This window comes from Eublepharis macularius, chromosome 1 (assembly GCF_028583425.1).
Source record: "Eublepharis macularius isolate TG4126 chromosome 1, MPM_Emac_v1.0, whole genome shotgun sequence".
In the NCBI taxonomy this organism is placed as follows: Eukaryota; Metazoa; Chordata; class Lepidosauria; order Squamata; family Eublepharidae; genus Eublepharis; species Eublepharis macularius.
Window position 1 is genome coordinate 207,185,862 of NC_072790.1, and position 23,357 is coordinate 207,209,218.

Sequence of the window (23,357 nt, forward strand, 5' to 3'; positions counted from 1 at the left end):
GGCAGTTACCAGGAACAATATCGAAATTCTTCACATAGCAGTTTCAAAGCTCAATGGCTCATAGGCGTGATTGTATAAATTATGATCTGGTAAGAAGGAACAATCTTTACCTTCTGCTATTGACTGACCATTCTATTTTGTCTTTGAAGGTGGAATTTATTTTTTACTATGTCTTTAAGAACTGTAATAGTAAGTCAGTCATGGTTGTTTTGTTTTGTTCTGGATTGCCAGAGTATGCCTTGCTCCTTATTCCCTCCCTTTAAAGTCTCAGTCCTACGTCAGCTGTGTACATTTTGTATCGAAGGTCAAAAGCAGTTTGGGGGTGGAGGGAAGGATGCATGAAGGTTTTTGCAGAGCCTTGTGAAGGACAGATGAGTAAAATGTGAAAAAACTCTCATTTATAGTTGGAAGATGTGAAGGGGAAAATGTGGAAGTTATTTTAAGGTAAAGGAGAAGTTAGCACTTGGCCATAGCTTGCATCTTTAGATGATGAAGTTTGTTTATTGAATCAGTTTGTAAAGATTACAACACCAGTTGCAGTCTGTTGTGTTTTCCAGATATGGCACCTCTCTGGTGATATTCTCAACTCTAAAGCTGTCATTGCTCAGTGATGAGATCTCTGTGCATACTTAGAAGCACTTTGTTTTATTATTACAACAAATTTGTATTGTTGGTGTTAAACTGAAATTATTAAATTGTGTGTGCGTGTGTTTCCCAGAGAATAGAGTTAGTTTAGAAGATAGACTGGGCAAAAGTTTGAGAACCCCACTGTTCTTTGTAAAATACAAGTTTTTGAAGAAACTCATACTTAACCCATGTTGACTATGTTTTAAACATTGTCAATGAACAAGTTTGTTACCATGTAAGCTAATACATTTAATCTCTTATAGTGTCCTCTCTGAACTTTCACCTGGTGATTTGGTATGGGCCAAACTTGAAGGTTACCCTTGGTGGCCATGCCTTGTGTACAACCATCCAACTGAAGGGACATTTGTCAGAGGAAGAGGAAGATCTGCTCGCATCCATGTACAGTTTTTTGATGATGATCCGTCGAGAGGTTGGGTTGGTGTTAAATACATAAAACCATATACAGGTAAGAGGTGTGATTCTGCTAACTGAATATGGATAGCAGGTCCACTAAACCCAGTTGGGCTTGCAGTCTGCTCCTATGCATGTTTGCTCTGAAGCAAGTGTCATAATAACAACAATGACCCTTATTTATTTCTAATTATATATTTGTTCAAGGCCATTTCCAATAAATTAAAAACATAAAGAGTGTTCCTAAAAATCACGAGCCATAAAAATCACAAAAATAACTGTTTCCAAGTCTTTATTTTGGCTCTCTGGGTCAGAAACACTAGTCCTGTCTGCTTGGTAATTACAGCTCCTCCTTCCTGAAAAACTCCATGGGATTTTTTGAGTTCTAGTGTTTACTAGCAATGCAGCATGAGCTCACATTTCACTTTGAATGTTGATTTCCTGGTGAATTTTTCCCTTCTGATTGGATAGTTGCAGGGGAGGAGTAAAGAGCATTCCCAGCCAATCCCAAGCTACAGAGAGCTGTCATTCTACTTCCCCCCTTCTTTCGCGCTCCTTGGGGGCTTGAGAGATCCTCCCCCCCCCCAAAAGTAGAAAAGCCTTGGCTTATTCAGGGGCCTGTAGAATTTTAACCCCTTGCCCAATTTGTTTGAAACTTGGGGGTCTTTGAAGGACTGGCAGAAGACATTCTACTGCAGTTTTGGTGACAGTTGAAAAACAATGACTCCCTCCCAAACATCCCCCATAGGGAATAATAGAAGTGCAATGATGACTGGGGGTGGGGTGTGTGTGCGGTCTGCAACAGAAAACTTTTCTCACATTCTGAAAGGAAACAAACTACATCAAGGAAAGGAGGAAAATGCAGAATTTTCAATGGAAAGGTAATTTTTTAAAATTGTTAATTGCTATAACAGTATGGAAATGAAATGAATGAAGACAGGGCTTTGTTCTTTTACATGCTAGTGTCCGGTTGGAGCTCTGCTGTTTGCTGCTGCTTGACAGCCATTTTAGAACAGTAGAGAAAACTTATTTTTTATTTTATTTAAAAATAAGTATAAAGAGCGGATAGTAATACAGTAAGAATAAGAATAATAAACCATGTACAAATTAGCATAGTTAAAAATAAACTACAAAAGAATGATAAACAATGTATAGAATAGATCAGGGGTGGGCAATTGTTTTGTCTCAGGGGCCACTTTGTGGGAGCGGAGGTTAGCGGAGGGCCGCACCTTTTAAAATGATTGCATTCAAGTGGGGGACTAATGTTTGCCCCCCCCCCACGGTTTCTTCCCCTGGGCTTCAAACAAAAACTCCCATGGGGGGGCTGCCCAACCCCTCCTTATTCACGTGCAGAGGAATCAGACCTGCACTACTTGTAGTTGCTGACTCCAGGATGGGAAATTCCTGGAGATTTGGGGTGGAGCCTTGGGGCAAGATTTGGGAAGTGGAAGGACCTCGGTGGGGATAATGCCATAGAGACCACCCTCCAAAGCAGACCTGAACTGCTCTCTATACTCTGGAGACCAGCTGACATGCAGGGAGGTCTCAGGTCCCACTTGAAGGTTGGCAGCCTACGTGGCACAACCGGCGCCTGGGACAGGACTCGTGACTATCCAGAGAGGGTATTCAGGCTCTGCCCACTGCAGAACTCTATTCGGAGAGGTGCCCAAGGTCGTCCACCCCTGGCTGTGAGCAGCTGGGGGAGGAGCAGCGCAGGGCGCTCAGGAGGCGGTGCTCGCAGCGTGATCCCCCGGGGAGAAATGGAATTGGCCCTCGGTGGGGACTCCTGCAATGGGGCCAGCATGGGCAAACCTCGCCTGCTGCTCTGCATTGTGCAAAGGTGGCCACCGTTCTGCCTTCCTAAGAACACACTCCCAGGAAAAGACCTTTTTTTCTAAATTCTGCCATCCTAGCCTTAGTAATAAATGAGAACATTTTGGAGAACATAGAAAGTTACACAGAAATTTTCACATCCTGAGTGTAGTGGTTCTGTCTGTGTGATCCCCATCAGCAGAGTAGGTCGTTTCCAGCTAGAGGCTGGCTGCCCTCCAGGCGCTCACGTGCGAGGCAGAGCTCGTTTGGATGCTTGCTGCCTTTTGCGTGCACCTCTGGAGCGGCGCCCGCTGGAGGTCACCCGCCTGCCTGCGGCATTTCGCCACTGATCCCCGCTCACCTCCTCGGGCTTATTGAGGATGGAGGCGACTGCTGAGCACAGCTTGGCTAGCAGGTTGTAGGGCAACTGCCGGGTTGCAGGCTAGTCTGCAACTCCACGAAGGGCAGCGTTGTTTCTAAAGCAGCCGAAATGCACTACCCAGGCGGCGAGCGGAGCTCTGGGGGAGGAGCAGCGCAGGGCGCTCGGGAGGCAGTGCTCGCAGCGCAATCCCCCGGGGAGAAACGGAATTGGCCCTCGGCGGGGACTCCTGCAATGGGGCCAGCGCGGGCAAACCTCGCCTGCTGCTCTGCGTTGCGCAAAGGTAGCCGCCCCTCTGCCTTCCTAAGAACACACTCCCAGGAAAAGACCTTTTCTGTTGCAGCTAGTTTGCTTCGGAAACGGCACGGTTGCATTCTGGAAAAGATTGCGCAAAATCTCGGTTTAAGGGGGATTTTTCTGACGGTCTTGGCGGGCCGCAAAAAACTCCTTCGCGGGCCGCATGTGGCCCGTGGGCCGCCATTTGCCCACCCCTGGAATAGATGATACAATATGAACAAAATAAAGATTCGTTACATGGAAATAGATAAAAATAAAACAGCATAATATATGGTTGCAAGCTATTTCTTCTTTCCATCTCCTTACTTGGTTATACTCAGCATTTTGTGTTCAACATTTTATAGTTTTAACTTTACGATTGATTCACTTCAGCAATAGCCATTCTTAGTTTTCATTGATTTTCTGCTCTCTATTCCAAAAACAAAGAAAGAAAAGAGTCTATTTTTTCTAAAATACTTAAATTGGTCTGTTATACAAAAAAGAAGTTGATTTTGCCATAGATGCATATTCATACTATAATACTAGTGGGTAAAATATCTAATAACATTGTTAAGATTCAGCACAAAATGAAACTTTAAACATTTTATATTCAACATTATATTTGGCATATTTAATATATTAGCTTGTTAATTTAACTATTTAGCTTAACAATTAATCTATTTTAATATTAAACATGCTAAATTTAATAAATTGATCTGTTGTGTGTATATAAATAAAAAAATTATCCATACATAAAAAACTTGACAATAAGAAAGATACTGAAGAGAACAGAAAGGAGAAAAGATTCTGTAACATGGTTATATAAATCGACAATAATTATAAGTGACAGAATATATAAACTTTCAAATGAATCTCCTCTCTATCTGCATTTGTATTTCTTTCCTTTATGCCTTCTTTCAGTTTGCATGCCTTGAATCAATTCTAGTAATTTGTTCCGTTTCCGAAAAGCCGTAGAATCATTGGATCATCTCGTTAAGGGGGCCACCTGGATCAAAGTCGCCTTGCACCTTCATACAGTCTCATACTGGCCCTCAAAATACACTCTGAATCTAAATTGACCAAAGTTTCTCAAATTCTGCGAAACCCCAGGTTATTGCTTCTAAATTTCATTCCCACAATTTCCATTGTCCGGTCTGCTCTTGTCAGTGGACTAACTTGCAATGCTTGTAGTGACTTCAATTTTTTCTAGTATCTCTCTGAATTCTTTCTGCTGTGTCTTAATTTCTAGAATGTCTTGATTATTTCCTTTAGTTTATAGGTTAATTTTTTGTAGTCCAGAGAGTAATTCAGTTCTTAGGTTCTGAAAATCTTCCCTTATTCCAGTGGAGGATCCTTGAGTATTTTGATCCATTTGCTGTAGTTGGGTTGGTAATTCTTTATTTTCCAGCACTGCTTCTTGAGTCTCTTTATCAGTTTGCTGTGTCTGAGTTAAGGTGTTTTTATACTCTTGCTTTAATTCTGTAAACAAGGTTTTAAGTTGTCTTGAAAAGGAGGAATTTTTTTGAGATATTATATCAGACATCTTCTGAGCTTAGTTTAAACTTTAACCTTTTTGATGCTTCCAGCCGTTTTCTTCAAAATAGTTTGTCTCCTTCCTCACCTATATACCACAGGAGGTCTGTCGCTATGCAGATCTATCCTTAGAGTAGATTAGTGAAAAAGGAAAGTCAGTTCATTCTTCAAACCAGTAGGTGGTGATTATGTAGCTGAAATAATCCAGATAGTTCACTAGTTCAGTTTATTCAGTTTGCTCTCGGCCAATGAGTGGCAATATAGTTCAGTTAGTAATTTCCTGAGAGATCTATTTTGAGCTTTCTTTTTTAAATTAAAAAGAGTGAAGACATTAAAAAAATATTTTCAGCAGCAATCAAGTAAATGTATATTTCTGATATGTTTCAGTTCTCACAGAAAGAAAAAAAGAAAAAAGGGTTAGTTATAGAGGTTTTGTAATCCCAAAACTGAGCAGGGAACGAAACTAATTGAGGTCTGTTATGTCTTAGGAGGGTTGAAAAACAAAAGATTAAAGCACAGGAGGCGAAAAAAGGACAAAAACAAATGATATGCTGATAACGTCTAACTGTTGGCAATATTCCTAGATGTATTTATAATTTATAATTGCTTCTTAACAATCTGTTGAGATGCTGAAATGAAATTATAAATTATATAGAGAAAACTTAGTAGAGAGAACTCGGCTGCACAGAGAGAGACCTATTTTGAAGGTCTGTAAACTTAGCCCTTGTTCAGTCTGCTTGAAATGTAGAAGTTCTTTAGATTAGGGAGAAGACTGTTCTGTATGATTTTGGTGCCATTAAATTCAAAAACAGCTGCTCCAGAGCCTCCAGTTGGTCCCCCCTCTCCTTCTCCATTAAAAAGAATGGCCACAAAAATCATGAGAACGGAAAAAAACTAATGAATTTTGACCCTGACCTGGCAGCGCCCCACCAGAAAACTATCCAGTCACTTTAAACATTTCACTAAACAGCTCCTGATCCGAAACAAGGAAAATTTTCTAGATGCATGCTCCTATGGAGTACTTATGGTATTTTGGTTACATGTTGTTATGATGCTTTTATTGTATGTTTTAATTGTATATCTTTGTTGTAAGCTGCCCTGAGCCCACATGCAGGAAGGGCAGAGTATAAGCTGAATAAAATAAAATAAAAAATAAAATACATATGTTGCAAAAGGCATTTATCCTATATAGAGGTCTTCCAACTACTCAAATTATGAGAATAAGATCTTGTGCATGTTTAACTGACAGTGTGGGTTAAGGCAGCTTGCAATTCAGGTGCTTATAATATGAGCAGTCTTAAGACTAGATTTCATTTTTTTTCAATTTACTTCATTGATACCCTGCCTTTCTCCCCAGTGGGGACTCGAAGCTTTTATCCATTTTATCCTTACAATGACCCTGTGAGGTAGGTTAGGCTGAAAGAGTGTGAGACAGGCCCAAGGTCACCCAGCGAGCTTTCATGGCAGAGTGAGGATTCAAACCTGGGTCCCCCAGATCCTTGTCCAACACTCTAACCATTACACCACACTGGATTAAGCAGACAAGCATGTTTTGTCTTGCCTTGAGGTTTCAAATGGTTTCAAGGCACACATTTCTTAGAACTGCAAGGATATCTTTTTCCCCCCTCCAATCCCTCCTTCCCTTGCCCTATTTACATGATCTATGCATATGTATTTCTTTTCCTGAATCAAACTCCAGCAAAGTTCTAGGCCTAGACCCTTTCCACAATAACTATACAATCATTAAATCATAAAAGCAACCTAAAATCAGCATAAGGAAAAACAGTATCACCACAGTAGCAGAAAGACAAACCAAAGCATAAGTAACATTGACATAGAATAGGATTGCTCTCTTGAAGCCGTATTATTTATACTCAGCTCTATTTCAGTAAATGATGCTTTTGTTTTTAACAATCTGTACTTCTGGCTTCAGTGTTTGAAAGATCAAAGCTTACGATTCTGAACTTTCACTTTGAGCTACAAGGAGTTCAGAAAATAAAAGGTTTATAGAAAAACTCATTCTGAATTTTGTTAGTTGTTATGGTGTCATGTTCTCCCAGGGCTCCAATGGGGTCTGGGATGTGGGCGCCCTCCAGGTGAGCCCTGGCTGCGGCCCAGTTTTGGGTAGGACCCTCAGTGGTGGGAGGAGGGTGGTATACATCACCCTTGTATCTTCTCACCCCCTGGTTGGGCTAGCTCAAACTCCACCACTCTCTTGCTATCTCACTCACCCTTCACTCCTAAACACTCCATACCTTCCCTGTTGGGTCCGCCTTTATAGGGTCCACCTTTATAGGGTTTTCCTGGGGTGTCCTTGCCCCTTCCCATGGCCCTGGCTCTATTGAGTGTCATTCCTCTATTCCTGTGGTGATTGGCAGGCCTGCTGGCCTGTCTGGGTGTCTCTGGGGCATTCCTTCTCTCCCGGCCCCTTCCTTCACTCTCATATGCTGCTCTCAGGGTGGGGCTGGCTGGGCCGCTCCAGTTGACTCAGCCTGACCTCCGTTCCCACCGAGTGGCTGTCTTGGCTTCCTGTAGCTGCGCTGTCCCTGCAGAGGGTTGGTCTGGCATGTGGGACTTGCGGGTGCGTGGGTGGTGGCTTCCGCCGTGGTGGATGAAAGTGGTCTGTGCTGCCATGAGAGTGTCCAGCTGCTTGGGGCGGTACCCTGCAGCCTGGGTTCTGGTGGGCTTAGCGGGTTGTACCTGGCCTCATCCTCTTGTCACCATTGGCTGTGGTTGCTGCTACAAGGGCGACCTCTGAGCCACTGCTGCTGGCAGCCAGCTCTCTGCTTGTCACTGCCGCCTCTCTTGCTGCTGGGGTCTGGCTGCCCCCTGCTCTGTGTGGCCACACTGCCTTCTCCCTGACTTCAGCTGCGTCCCTTCTGGCATCTCCAGGTATCACATGTTTGGGCTGGGGTAAGTCCTTGGGGGTGGTGGGATAAGTCCAGGGGAAGTGGGGTGCCCAGCCCTGGACAGGTGGCACTGATCTCCTATGACTTAAAAGCGATTTCTCAAGTTAGTTTGTTCGTTCCTTGAGTTATATTTGTATCTGTTTTAACACTTACCAGTTTATTTCACTTGATGCAAAAGATGGAGTAATATGGAGCAAGTTGTAAACAAAGGGACCCAGAGGGCTGTTGTAAAAGCAGCATGCTTTGTAGACTGCAAATTTAACCACAACACTTAAGATGGTGTTCTGTATTTTCTTTATCAGTTGCTTAAAGTATTACATTAATTTGGCACATATTTACACTGAATTGGAATGTATGCAGTTAATAAAGCTTTTGTGAACTAGAGCCCAGTTTAGGCTACAGTAAGTATGTTACAGTGCCATCGTAAACATAGTTGCACCTTTCTGATGCCAAAGGATTAGAATGCCATTGTTCATTTTTGAAGTTCCACAAGCTTTTTTTAAAAAAAGGTACTGTCTTTAGAGCTTTGATCAAGTAAATGTATGCTAGTGTGAATTGTCTGCGGGTTGATACTTATTGGAGAATGCTGCTTTAAAAATTTTCTTCGTCATTCAGGAAGCGAAATATTGTATTTCGACCCCTCTCCCCATCTTCTGCTGAAAAAAAATTGAAAAATACTCTCCAAGGATAAGTTTTATGAAATACTCCATACTTTTTTCAGGGTGTTCACATATAAGTTTTGTAAAGTACTATATGAAGCAGTGTTGCTTCCTGACAGTTCCAAATAATATATCTCACAAGATTATGAATTTAGAACATGAAATGGAATGTTTGCTGTAAAACTTCTGCATTTTAGATAATGTACAAAAAATTAGAGAGACACTGACCACGTTTTAGTTCAAATGTGGTTTCTGACCAATTTCTTCTCACTTTACAGGTTCTACAGGCCGGGAAACACAGAGGGGAGGTATGTTTTACAGCTCAAAGCCTGAAATTAAAAAAGCAATGGAACTGGCAGATGCTGCTTTGGGAAAAGATAAATCTGACCGACTTAGTTTGGCTGTGTGTGACAAACCTTCAGAAAGTGAGGAGGAAGATGAAGATGAAGAGATGGAGGTGATTTATTTTTTGTTTTGTTTGCTTTCAGAGTAGATCAGAAAACAGATTTTTCAGTCTTGCTTGAGCACAGTTTCATATACATGCATATTTGCCTTCTAATATCTTCAGATGAAAGTGCTAAGGAATCCATTAAACTCACAACCACTGGCAGTTTGTGAATCGATCTGCCTCTGTCTTGGTAAGGAAAACTTGGAGGAGAATCTTTTGCACAATGAGCACTCCCCCCCCCCGTCTTTTTGTTGTAAACTAGCTCAAGGCTGGGAAGCTGCAAAATATATTTAGTTTCCTAGAGGGCTTAAATATGATATCATCCCTATGTGACTTTTCCTTAAAAAAACTTGAAAAACATTAATCCTATTAACAAAAAATAGCCTTTGAAGGCCTTCTATCTAGCCCCCATTTGAGATCAAATCTGGAAAAGAAAGTTAAATATTACATGCATAGACTCACACAAAGACAGAATGAGAAGACTCTGCCAGTGATATTTAGGTCAAAGAATATTTACTGGCTTATGTTGCTTGTCTTAGGAAAAAAATAGTAGGTCACTGCTAGATGGCAGTATTTTGTAGCGGCTGCTTTATTTGTTCATGTTACTGCATATATTCTGATTAGAGATGGGCATGAAACGAACCACGGAACAAAATTCCATACGGAACTGCTGGTTCATTTGCAGCAAAACACGCGTTCCGTGGGACCACATTTTTCAGAACAAATGAATTTTTCCAGCCGTTTCATCGCCGGTTTGGAGTTTCACAGACCCCATACCAGTTCCAGCGCAGGGTCTGTGAAACTGACAGCCCCTTTCTCCTGCCGTTCTGGCAGCAGGAGAAAGCCCATTGGCTGAACCCAGTGTGGGGGGTCTGTGAAACTGACAGCCCCTTTCTCCTGCTGCTCTGGCAGCAGTAGAAAGGGACTGTCAGTTTCACAGACCCTGCACTGGAACTGGTGCGGGGTCTGTAAAACTGACAGCCCAGGCAGTGGGAGAAAGAGGCTGTTAGTTTCACAGACCCCGTGCTGGTTCCAGTTTTACATACCCCGCATTGGAACCGGCGCGGGGTATGTGAAACTGATAGCCCCTTTCTCCTGCTGCCTGGGCTGTCAGTTTTACAGACCCCGCGCCGGTTCCAGCACAGGATCTGTGAAACTGACAGCCCCTTTCTCCTGCTACTCTGGCAGTAGGAGAAAGGCTGTCAGTTCCACAGACTCCGCGCTGCCTGGGCAGCAGGAAAGGAGGCTGTCAGTTTCACAGCCCCCAAGTTGGTTCCAGCGCGGGGTCTGTGAAACTGACAGCCTCTTCAGCTGCCAGAACTGCAGGAGAAAGGGGCTGTCAGTTTCACAGACCATGCACTGGAACCGGCATGGGGTCTGAAACTGACAGCCCCTTTCTCCTGCCTGGGCTGTCAGTTTCACAGACCCTGCGCTGGGTTCAGCCAACAGGCTGAAACCAGTGCAGGGTCTGTGAAACTGATAGTCCTGTTCTCCTGCTGCCCGGGCAGCAGAAGAAAGGGGCTGTCTGTTTCAAACGCCCCGCACCAGCTTCAGCAGCCAGTGCGGGGCGGTTGAAGTGCCACGAACCAATTACTCAACTGGGAAAAGGTCAGAAGATCATGGTTCGTGGAATGCTACAAAACCACGAATCACGTGGTTTGGATTTTTTTTGGTTCGTGCCCATGTCTAATTCTGATACATAAGATGAGGCAAGATGTGAATGCAGAACCCTAGAATCTGTCTGCATATGTTTAGTTTTATTTTTGTGTGAAAGCATCTTTGCGCTGCCCTCATATTCTTTAAAAAATGGTTGTCATTCTTCAGAATTAATAACACCTTATTACTGACAGAAGTATATTGTGGTCGGGGACTTCCTGTTTGGGATCCATGGAGGTCTAACGCAGCTCCACTTGCGGAGCTGACCGGACTGCCGTTTTAACCGGCCGGCGGGGTGAAAATAGCCCGCGGCCGACTGCTCTCAGGCGGGGAGCAGGCAAAGAACGCTCAAGACCCTAGGGTGAGCTAGATCTCGGACGAGGGGGGGCTCTACACAGCGAGTCTCCCCCCGATCCTTGAGGTCCCACCTTGCGACGGGTCGGCTATAATCTCTGCGGCAGTTTTGGGGCCAATTCGGCTGGCATAAGACCTACATACCCAAGCATCGATTGGGGGAAGAAGCTGAGAGGAGAACTTAAAATCGAAACAGCGATTACAACCCGAGAAAAGTGAAGAGAAGGTAAAGATCATTATCTTCTGAGACGGGACAGATTGATAAAAACAGAGAGGAAAAAAAGTAGATTTTTAAACTGCAACAGACTAGTGAAAAGGAGGGGAAGACTCGGCAGGAATCGAATTTAAAAAGAGACTAAGTTTAAAGAAGTTATTAAAGAAATGGGACTATTGTTTTGAATACCTGTGGCTTTGGAGCTGTGAGAAAAAGACACCATCGCGAGATCTGCTGTGGGAAGACGGGAGACAGGAAGTGCGTAATAACAATAGAGTGGCTGGAGAGAAGCGGCCCTTGCTGGAGGGCAGGAAGTAGGGAATCGCCATTTTTGAAAGGGGAAGGGTCGCGGCTTCAGCGGAAGAGGAAGTAGGCCATCTTGGATTACAAAATCATAGAGAAACCATAGAGAAAAGACGCCCGACATTTTGGACTCTTTAAAACTTAATTTCTATAAGAAGACCGGGACATTTAAAATAGAAAAACGTTAAATTTTACGCCACGGAGTTAAGGAAGAGAGCGGATTCGTGGGAGCGAGCTAAAGCAAGCCCCACGATGTCAAAAAAAGAGTGGCAATCGGCAATAGAAAACCTGGATAAAAACCTGGACAAAAAACTTTTAGATATGATTAAAGAACTTAAGGACACGAAATTGGAGCTGATAAAAGAGGTTAAAGAGGTTACACAGACAGTAAAATCGGAGCTGTCAGAAGTGAAAAAAGGTATGGAAACAATACGAAGTGAATTACAAGGAACGCAGCAGAGAGTTAAAACAGTAGAAGACGCGATGGAGAATTTAGCAGACACGCAACAAACAGAGATGAGATTGGTGAAGGGGAGAATGTCAGTTGCAGAAACTAAACATATGGAGAAGCAGCTACGTTTTCGTGGTTTGCCAGAAGTGGAAGGAAAGTCAGCGCAAGAACAGATGACTGAGGTGTTGGCTGAGTACCTGGGGAAGGAGGAGGAGGAAGTTGTGGCTATCCTAGATGTGGCATACCGTGTGAATTCGAGAATAGCAACCCAGAGGAAACTACCAAGAGATGTGATTGTGCAGTTTACAACACGAAATATGAAAGAGAGGATTGTGACAAAACAGTTTCAAGATCCATTGGAGATTGATGGCAAGACGATTATTATAATGAAGGAACTGCCCAGATCAGTGTTACTGGACCGGAAAAAATATAAAGTGCTAATTCAGATTTTGAAGGACATGAAAATCAGGTACAGATGGGAGTTACCGGAAGGAGTGTCCTTTGAGTTTGGAGGGGCCAAAAAACGCATCAGATCTGAGCGAGAGATGGAGCGATTTATTAAGGACAATGAAAAAGACTTACCAACAAGATCATGAGTATGGAGTGTAAAGTATTATCTTGGAATGTAAATGGACTAAACTCACCGAATAAGAGGAAAAATACTTTTCACTGGCTACTAAAACAAAAATGTGACATTGTTTGTTTGCAAGAGACCCATATCAGAAAGCAGGATGTAAAATATTTAAAATCTGGAAAATTGGGCAAAGAATATGTAGCGGCCTCCAACAAGAAAAAAAGAGGAGTGGTGTTGTACATAAAAGAGGAGCTACAGCCAAAATTTGTTATGAGAGATGTGGAAGCTAGATTTGTAGCAGTGGAATGTATTTGGAATTTAAAGAGAGTGTTGGTAGTCGGACTTTATGCACCTAACGGTGCAAAAGAAAGCTTCTTTGAGGATTTAAGGAAGCATTTAGACGATCTTGCATACGACCAGATAATTCTTGCTGGAGACTTCAATGGAGTGACAGACTTGGAACTAGACAAAAAGACTACAACGGCACAAAAGAAAAGAGGACTATTACCAAAGCTTTTTTTTGAGTTGATTCAACAAGAGACTCTTGAAGATGTATGGAGGAGAGAATATCCTAAAAGCAGACAGTTTACTTTTTATTCTGCAAGGCATTCTACATTATCAAGAATTGATATGATCTGGGCCTCAAAAGACTTAGCATTATGGACTAAGGAGGTAGAAATAATGCCTATGGTAGGCTCAGATCACAACCCAATTATGTGGAAATTTGGAAAAAAGAGAAAAAGGAAAGCATGGAGAATAAATGAGGACTTGTTACAGGAAAGAGAGAATATGGAAATACTGAGAAGAGAGACAAAGTTTTTTATACAATACAACGTGAATAAAGAAGTACCAACCAATAAAGTTTGGGATGCTTACAAGGCGGTTGTAAGGGGCATACTAATGGACTTAAATGGTAGAGCAAGAAAGAAGAAAGAGGAGAAAAGACAAGAGATTGAGGAGAAAATAAAAGCCAAAGAAACACAGCTAAAAAAGAGACCAGGGAAAAAGAAGGTATACCAGGAAATTAAAATACTTCAAGAACAGCTAACAGCAATGAGCAATAAAGAATTGGAGTGGAATCTCAAAAGACTGAATCAAAAAGCGTTTGAGGGTGCTAATAAACCTGGGAAGTACCTGGCATGGCAATTGAAGAAGAAAAGGGAAAAGAAGATAATAAATAAAATTTGCGAAGATAACAAAACGTATTTGGAGCAGGCTACCATTAGTAGAGCCTTTTATAAATTTTACGCTAAGCTGTATAATAAAAAAGAAGTAAACAAAGAATCAATAGCGTCATATTTGGAGAAAACCAAACTTCCAGAAATCTCGGAAGCTTGGAGAAATAAGTTGAATAGTGAAGTAACTGACGAGGAAATAAGTAAGGCAATACAATCTGCAAATCTAGGAAAGGCGCCAGGGCCAGATGGACTTACGGCTAAATTCTATAAGACAATGGCTAATGAACTGGCACCATTCCTAAAAGAGGTGATGAATGGGGTTTTAAGGGATCAAAGGATTCCAGAAACTTGGAGTGAAGCGAATATATCATTGATCCCAAAAGAGGGCCAAGACCTGACTAATGTGAAAAATTATAGACCTATATCGCTACTCAACAATGACTACAAAATTTTTGCGAAGATATTGGCGGAGAGATTGAAGGGGTGGCTCTCGGAAGTCATAGAGGAGGAACAAGCAGGCTTTTTGCCAGACAGACAAATAAGAGACAACTTAAGGACAGTGATCAATGCTATTGAATATTATGACAAGCGTTGTGACAAAGAGGTTGGTTTCTTCTTTGTTGACGCTGAAAAAGCGTTTGACAATTTAAACTGGGACTTTATGTTTGCCACTATGGAAAAGCTACAATTGGGAGAAAGATTCATCAGAGCAATTAAGGAAATTTATAGAGACCAGACTGCAGCAATTGTGGTGAATGATGAATTGACCAAGAAATTGACGATAAGTAAAGGAACAAGACAAGGTTGCCCGTTATCTCCATTGTTGTTCATTTTAGTATTGGAGATTCTGATGATACAAATACGTCAAGATGATGAAATTCGTGGAATAAAAATAAAGGACTATTCATACAAGGTCAGAGCATTTGCGGATGACATAATGTTAATTGTAGAGGACCCATTGGAGAACATGCCAAGAGTGATAGATAAGATCAAGGAGTTTGGAGACTTGGCAGGTTTCTTCATTAACAAAAAGAAGTCAAAGATATTATGCAAAAATATGACTAAGCAGAAACAACAATTGTTAATGGAAACAACGGATTGTGAAGTAACAAGTAAAGTGAAATATTTGGGAGTCGAATTAACTGCAAAGAACATAGATCTATTCAAAAACAATTATGAAAAACTATGGACTCAGATAGAGAGAGACTTGATTAAATGGAATAGATTGAATTTGTCATGGTTGGGTAGGATTGCAGCAGTTAAGATGAATGTGTTACCAAGAGTAATGTTTTTGCTACAGACAATACCAATCATCAGAGACTCCAAACAATTTGAAAAATGGCAGAGGAAAATATCAGATTTTGTTTGGGCAGGCAAGAAGCCTCGAGTGAAAGTGAAAGTTTTACAAGATGCAAAGGAAAGAGGCGGAATGCAACTGCCCAATCTGAGACTTTATCATGATGCAATCTGCCTAGTTTGGTTGAAAGAATGGATGACATTAAAGAACAAGAAACTATTAGCCCTAGAGGGATATAAAAAAATATTTGGATGGCACGCATATTTATGGCATGACAAAGTAAAGGTCAACTCGATGTTCCTGCATCACTTTGTTCGGAGAAGTCTATACATAATCTGGAAGAAGTACAGAATTTATCTACAAGAAGGAACCCCTTTGTGGGTGGTTCCATATGAGGTGATAGACCCGAGAGCTGTTGATAATGAACAACAATGTTTAACGTATAAAGAAATAACTAAAACTGAAGCATCCAAACTTAGAATAAAGACACAAGAGGAACTATCACCTAACTACGATTGGTTCCAGTATAGACAGATCAGAGACTTATATAATTCGGACTCTGTAAAGGGAGGTATACGAATAGAGAATTCGGAACTAGAGCAGACCCTTCTTAAAGAAGATAAGAAAAGAATATCCAAGGTATACCAAGTACTGTTGAAGTGGTATACCGAGGATGAGATAGTTAAAACACAAATGGTGAAATGGGCTATAAACTTTAATAAAGAAATAACAATGGAGGCATGGGAATACTTGTGGAAAACTACAATGAAGACAACGACATGTATTAATATCAAAGAGAACATTCATAAAATGATCTATCGTTGGTACATGACACCAAAGAAGATTGCGCTAGGGAATTTGAATACTTCTAATAAATGCTGGAAATGTAAGAAGCATGAGGGCTCCCTCTATCATATGTGGTGGTCGTGTGAGGTAGCCAGGCAGTACTGGGGGGAAATAATAAGAGAAATGAGTGAAATTTTACAATTTCAAATTAATAAGAACCCAGAACTCCTGCTACTGAACTTGGGAATGGAGGGAATTCCAGCCCAACACAGGACGTTGATATTTTATATGACAGCAGCAGCTAGACTTTTGTATGCGCAAAAATGGAAAGTACAAGAAGTGCCAACTATGGAAGATTGGACTTACAAATTGCTGTATATGGCTGAAATGGACAAGATGACAAGAAAATTGAGAGATCTGGACTCAGGGCAGTTCAACACAGACTGGGAGAAGCTGAAACAATACCTGGAGAAGAAATGGGAGGTGGGAGGAAAACTGTGGCAGTTTGAGAACTACTGAAGTATTGAAGTAGAGGGGGGAGACTTTACCGGGGGGAGAAGAGATAAATGTGAATTAATAAGCAGTCAGATTAATAGATTGACATATATATAGATATATGTAGGTTAACAAACAGAACATAGAGAAAATAATTAATTATAAGGACTAAATATAAGGAGCGATTAACTAACAATATTTTCTTTTTTTTCTGATAAGTTTTGTACCAAACTGAATGTCTGAAGATATAGATGGGTCAAATTGATTGACTACGTGAGGAGAGATATATAGAACTATTATAAAAAGATAGAATGAGTAATATATATAGAGAATAAGTCAAATTGTTTGATATAAACGAATGTATGATCTATATGGTTTATGATATATAGAAATACCTGAAATTGAAAAATTGGGATAAATTGTTTATCTAAGATAGAAACAAAGGCTTACAGTTTGGGCATATAATGTTAAAAATAGTTAAGGATGTACTGCTTAGAATAATGGAGAATATATATTTGTTTTAGATAGAGGAAGCTAATAAAAGTAAGGGAAAGGGGACAAAGGGTTGGAAAGCTGTTGGAAGTCAACAAAAAGGGGGGGGAAAGGGAGGGGGTTAGAGATGAAAAAATTGGGGAAAATTGAATGTAAATGTGGAAATAATGGATTCTAACCCAATAAAAATTTTTCAAAAAAAAAAAAAAAAAGAAGTATATTGTGGTCAAAGAGAATGGAAAAGTCCAGTGCTTTACACAATATAGCACAGCACTGTGCCAAGAAACTTGTATTCTTTTTTCAGTTAAGAAAACCAGATCTTTATTCTTTTTGTCAATTGTAGGTTTTAAAGAAAGTGCTGTGTTGGGCTCTGCCCAGATTTTCAATGTTAGCTTGCTGTTTACCTCTTGGCTTACCAGCTTGCTTTTCAAACACCTGACTTCCTGTTTCTTTCTTTTTTATTAGCAGATAAGTGATGAGGGTGAAGATTTTGACAAAGCAGAAGCAGGGAAAAGAAATAAAAGGACAGCTGGACGACAGCAACCTGCTGGAAGACCCAAAAGGAGAAGAGTGGTCATGGATTCAGATACTGACAATGAAGGTTCAGACATGGAGTTTAAGCCAGAAGAAGTCAGCAGTGATGAAGTCAGCAATGGAGGAGGGGACAGTGAAGCTTCTGAATTTGAGGCTAATCCAAAAAAGGAAGCAGAAAATCCCGTAAAATCCCGTAATAAACAAACTCAGGAAAAGATAAGCAAACCACCTCAGAAGGAAATCGTTAAAAATGACCCTCCTGTTACTCCCAGAAGAGAAATTAATCTTTCTGCTGAGATCAAGTATAAGCTAACCTCTTTCACAGCTTCTGAATGCTTTGATTATCAGCCAAGCCTTAATGGAGGAGGAGGAGGAGATGATGCCAACCCAACTGTGTGGGAACATGATAAAATTGATTGGCTGCAGGATGATAAAAGAAAAGATGGCTGTAGGAGAAGGAAAAATGATGTGGATTATGATCCAGGCACACTGTTTGTGCCAGCAGATTATCTGGCCAACTGCACTCCAGGGATGCGGAAGTGGTGGGAGATGAAGAGTCAGAATTTTGACTGTGTGATATTCTACAAAGTTGGAAAGTTTTATGAGCTGTATCACATGGATGCCGTTGTTGGAGTTAAAGAGCTGGGACTGGTGTTCATGAAAGGCACTTGGGCCCATTCAGGCTTCCCAGAAATAGCTTTTGACAGATTCTCCAGTGTCTTAGTCCAGAAAGGTTATAAAGTTGTCCGTGTTGAGCAGATGGAGACGCCTGAAATGATGGAAGCGCGTTGTAAATCTTTGGCTCATCCAACAAAATTTGACAGGGTTGTGCGGAGAGAAATATGCAGGATCATTACCAAAGGGACACAAACCTACAGTATTCTGGATGGTGACCTTACAGAAGACCAAAACAGATACCTCCTGTGTGTAAAAGAAAAAGTTGCTGATTCTACAGGCCTCCATCGTATTTATGGAGTATGCTTTGTTGACACAACAGTGGGCAAATTCTTTGTGGGGCAGTTCTTAGATGATCGCCATTGCTCAAGGTTTAGAACTCTCTTGGCTCATTATACTCCAGTGCAGATACTTTTTGAGAGAGGGAATCCCTCTGCAGAAACACAAAAGATACTCAAAGGCTTTCTGTCTTCTACTGTGCAAGAGGCCTTGGCTTCTGGTTCTCAGTTCTGGAATGCAGCCAAAACATTAAAAACTTTAATTGAGGGAGACTACTTTGAAGGCCAGGAAAATGTTAGTGGTAGGCTTGTTCTTCCTCCAGTAATCAGAGCCATGACTGCAGAAAGTGACTCGCTTGGACTTACACCGGGGGAAAACAGTGAGTTAGCATTGTGTGCTCTTGGTAGCTGTGTCTACTACCTTAAAAAATGTATTATTGACCAGGAGCTATTATCAATGGCAGATTTTGAAGAATATGTTCCTGTGGATGTTCATCTTACAAAAACAAATGCATCAAGTAGTATCTTTGCTAAAACTAGTCAGAGGATGGTACTGGATGGGGTGACCCTAGCAAACCTGGAAATACTGCACAATGGAACAACTGGTTCAGTAGAAGGTTCATTGCTGGAAAAGCTTGATATGTGCTGTACCCCATTTGGAAAGAGACTCTTGAAACAATGGCTCTGTGCACCCTTATGTAATCCTGCTGCTATCAATGACCGCCTGGACGCAGTTGAAGACCTCTTAGCTGAGGCTGCCAAAATGTCTGAAATACGTGATCTTCTGAAACAGTTGCCAGACCTTGAAAAACACTTGGGCAAGATTCACAGTATTGGGTCATCATTTAAGAACCAGAATCATCCAAATAACAGGGCAATTATGTATGAAGAGATGAGGTATAGTAAAAAGAAGATTGTAGACTTTTTGTCCACCTTAGAAGGGTTTAAAATAATCCTTGAGATTATCTCAATTTTAGAAGATATTGTTGATGGTTTTAAATCCAAAACTCTTAAACAAATAGCAATGGTTAAATCTAAAAATCCAGCAGGCTGTTTCCCAGATTTGAAAACAGAGCTTGAAAGGTGGGACACGTCTTTTGATCATAATGCCGCTCGCAGGACTGGTGTGATTAATCCTCAAACTGGGTTTGATTCTGATTATGACAAAGCACTACAGGACATAAATGATGTTGAGGAGCGCCTTCGTCAGTATATGGAAAAGCAACGTAAACGGCTTGGGTGCAAAGCTATGATGTATTGGGGAGCAGGCAAAAACCGCTACCAAATGGAGATTGCAGAAAGTGCATTGCCTCATAACTTACCTGACGAATATGTGTTGAAGTCTAGCAGAAAAGGCTACAAACGTTACTGGACCAAAGATATAGAGAAGATGCTGATGGAGATAGTCAATGCTGAAGAACGGAGGGATGCAGCTCAAAAGGATTGTATGAAAAGGTTATTTTATAACTTTGATAAAAACAGCAAAGACTGGCGAACAGCAGTGGAATGCATTGCAGTTCTAGGTATGAAGTTTTCACTGTGTGTTAATATAAAACTCTGGGTTAACCGCAATTTAATCTCATTTACATGTTTAAATGCAATATATTGGGGCTGGCCAATAGGTGGCCTACAGTCCAGACATGATTCACAAAGCAATTTCATTTGGACTTTGTAGTCTGAGTGAACAAACTGGATTCAGAAATCTTTTTCACTTAATGTTGCTTGATTTCCTTTCTTATTACAGCCCCCATCTTTCGTGGCTTGTCCATACAGGTGAGGTGATCCCCATGATAGCTTTTTTGGTCATCCCTTTGTCTCACCAGTGGAAAAACTGGTTGGATCCAGTGCAAGGTGTTGGTAAAAACTTTCTCCACAACTTCAGTTATGAAAAAGAAATTTATTCAGAAGTTGTATAATATATTTTACCACTAGTCCTTGTATACATATGCCCTGTAACCAAGAACTCCTTTAATCTAGTTGGTGCTGTTACAACTTTTAACTAGTAGCAAAGGATTTGGGTTGTGTGGCAAAATTTCCTCCACCATACCAATTCCTATATGAGAAAGTAATGACACCTGATAGATAAAATTAACCGAATTCTCTATTAATTGGGTATGTGTCCATCTAAACTCTTGCATAGCTATTAGCAGTAAGGCACATGCTGTAGGCCAGCGTATTGTGAATGTAGAAAACAGGAACAGCAATCCTGTGAGAGCAGAACTGTGGAAAGACAATTGACTCTTCCATTCTGTGATCACTATGGTGCCATTGATGTAACAGACTTCAGTAATGTGTGCTCTTGTTACCAAGTGCATATACAGGATGCTGTCCTTTAAAACGGAATGAATCATATGGACGAGCCTGCTGGAAGCAGGGAGTGATCTTTTTCCAGATACGGGAATCAAGCAACTCAGGCTTGGATTACACATTGAAGAGAGCGAAGTGAGGTTGAGGCATCAGAAAACGGACAAAGACAGGATATAGAACCTTTCTTCCTGTTTTGCTAGTTTCCTTTTTGCTTGGAATTATTTATGCAAAGTAACATTTAAAGCTAGAACTCACTTCCAGCATGAAGTAGCATAAGTCCATTCTGTCACCTCTCTGCCATCTTATTTCATCTTGTATGTGAACTAGGCCTCAGTGCAGTAGTTGCTTATCTACTGGGGCAGATTGGGAGGTAAAAAATAGCTCTGGAAAGGACCCAGCCCTCCTAATAGAGGGGAGAGGGAGGCTTTCCAGAGACTGGTCCATGCCTGCCTGCATTCTGCTCCCATTACCCAAAGAGGCTACCAGCTTGCAGTGACTCCATCACTCTCACCCATTTATGTTGAGTGGGATAGAAATTCCTGGTTCCTGCAAGATAGGGGTTGCTGGCTTTTGGTGGCAGCTGCTGCCACCTCCCTCCCAGAGCCCCACCAGCTCAAAGCAGCAATGGCTCCCACCATACAAGACTGTTCCTCAGGCCATCAGCCCATCAGGATTTTCCTTAATGGCCAATCTGCTCCTATTGATCTACGTGGCAGCAATGCATAGTCTTCATGAAAAAGTATAGAGGGATAATTGTGTTAGTCTATCCTGGCAAAAACACCCAGTATTGTGACTTTTTAAAATAGCACAGATATTGTGGCATAAGCTTGTGTGGGCCAAAGCCCAGCTTATTATAACAACCACAACAACAACATAAGATTTATATACTGCCCTTCAGGATGATTTAACACCTACTCAGAGCAGTTTACAAAGTACGTTGTTATTATCCCCACAACAATCACCCTGTGAGGTGGGTGGGGCTGAGAGAGCACCTAGAAGCTGTGACTGACTCCAGGTCACCCAGCTGGCTTCAAGTGGAGGAGTGGGGAATCAAACCCGGTTCTCCAGATTAGAGTCCCGCACTCTTAACCACTACACCAAACTCGCTCTCAGATATGCGAGCCTGCTTAGGAAAGGACAGGGTATAAATATTTTAAATACAATGACTAAGTGGGTAGGTGTATATATAGAGAAGGTTTGTTGCTTTATAAAAACATGTTATTCCTGTCTTGGTTCTTGGCTGTGTTGGCAGAAGAATGGGATATACACATACAAATACTCTTAATTAAACCTGTTTTGTAGTATTTGAACTTTTGGAATAAAAAGATTTTGTTTTAAAAACGTACTAATTTCTCTCATTGGGGGTACAGATACCTGTCTACCAAGGTGATGCATTTTGCAGTTTGTATTCTGGCTCACAGAATCTTACGCCATGATAAATTTGTTCAGTTTCATGAACCTTGTTTCTCACACTTAGCATGCAAAATTTATTCCCTGCCATAGCACAGTCATTTAGTGGTTGATCTGCGAGTTGGCACTCTACTGTTTCGAATCCCACCGCTGCCCAGATGTACTGTGGGGATAATAGTATCAGTGACTTCATTCACTACTGAGTGGGACACTAATCTGTATGGAAAAGTGTTGTATGTGTGCTGCTGTTGTTATTTATTTATTTATTCACAAGCGCTTAAATAGTTGATCTGAGTTTCTGGGGTGTTGATAGCCCCACACTGTATTATGTTTTATTTGTCTTGAAAAAATGGAAATACTTTAGGAAGTTGTCATTTCAGGCTGATACAGATTTAAGTGTCAATTCTTTTTGTTGTCTATCTTAGATCAGAATAATAGGAGATACAGTCTTCAGGCTCCCATTTTCATCTAAGCCTGTTTTTGATCAGTAGATACTCAGTAACTAGTTGTTCTCTACAGCTTTTGAATTGTTCTTGCTACTTGGAAGACAGAATTATGCTGAAAGGTTTGTAATGAATTGCTTTAAGTAACTGGTATTCTAGCTATCTGATGTATACCAGTACTAACAGTAAGGACGCTGGAAAGCTCACTCATTGGGATTTTTTTTTTTTGCTTTCATAGATGTCCTACAGTGTCTGGCACAGTACAGTCAGGGATGTGATGGACCATTGTGCCGACCAGTAATTCTGCTTCCAGAAAAGAATACGCCACCCTTTCTGGAGCTCAGATCTTCACGCCACCCATGCATTACAAAAACTTTCTTTGGAGATGACTTCATCCCTAATGATATACTGATCGGTGTGAAGGGTAAAGAGCCAGGTTCCTGGACTGACAGTCACTGTGTTCTGGTGACTGGCCCAAACATGGGAGGCAAGTCGACTCTCATGAGACAGGTGATTACAGAACACTTTTTTTTTATGCAGTCCAGTTTACTGTTTTAAAAACCAAATCTTTAATGTTGCATATGGATCAACATACTTGGAATTGAAAAAAAGATTTCCTTATTGGTTGTAACATCAAGTAGGGAAAAAAATCAAAAATGCTTTTTGCGAAGAAAAATGGTATTCCTCATGAGAGCACAGTTTGACTTGCTCCTTCCAAATTCTGTTATTAGAATAAAGATGGACAATGTACTTTTCACAGAATCTTGTGATTCTCTATACCAGCCCCCTTTCCACCATCCAGATAGTAGCGGAGACCAGGAGCAACCTGTGAATCCTGTGTATATTGCCTTGAGTT

At 41.2% G+C, this 23,357-nt stretch overlaps 1 protein-coding gene across 2 annotated transcripts in view; it reads left to right on the plus strand.

Annotated features, from left to right (window-relative positions):
- The window catches only part of MSH6 (mutS homolog 6), a 32,216-nt gene that overhangs the window by 3,891 nt on the left and 4,968 nt on the right, over positions 1–23,357 (plus strand). Inside the window, exons 2-5 of one of the 2 annotated variants that reach the window (XM_054985740.1) lie at positions 891–1,093; positions 8,885–9,063; positions 17,320–19,864; positions 22,740–23,011. In XM_054985740.1, the coding sequence (XP_054841715.1) occupies positions 891–1,093; positions 8,885–9,063; positions 17,320–19,864; positions 22,740–23,011 (3,199 nt within the window). The remainder of the gene's footprint in view (positions 1–890; positions 1,094–8,884; positions 9,064–17,319; positions 19,865–22,739; positions 23,012–23,357) is intronic. The other variant, XM_054985747.1, reaches the window with a different exon arrangement.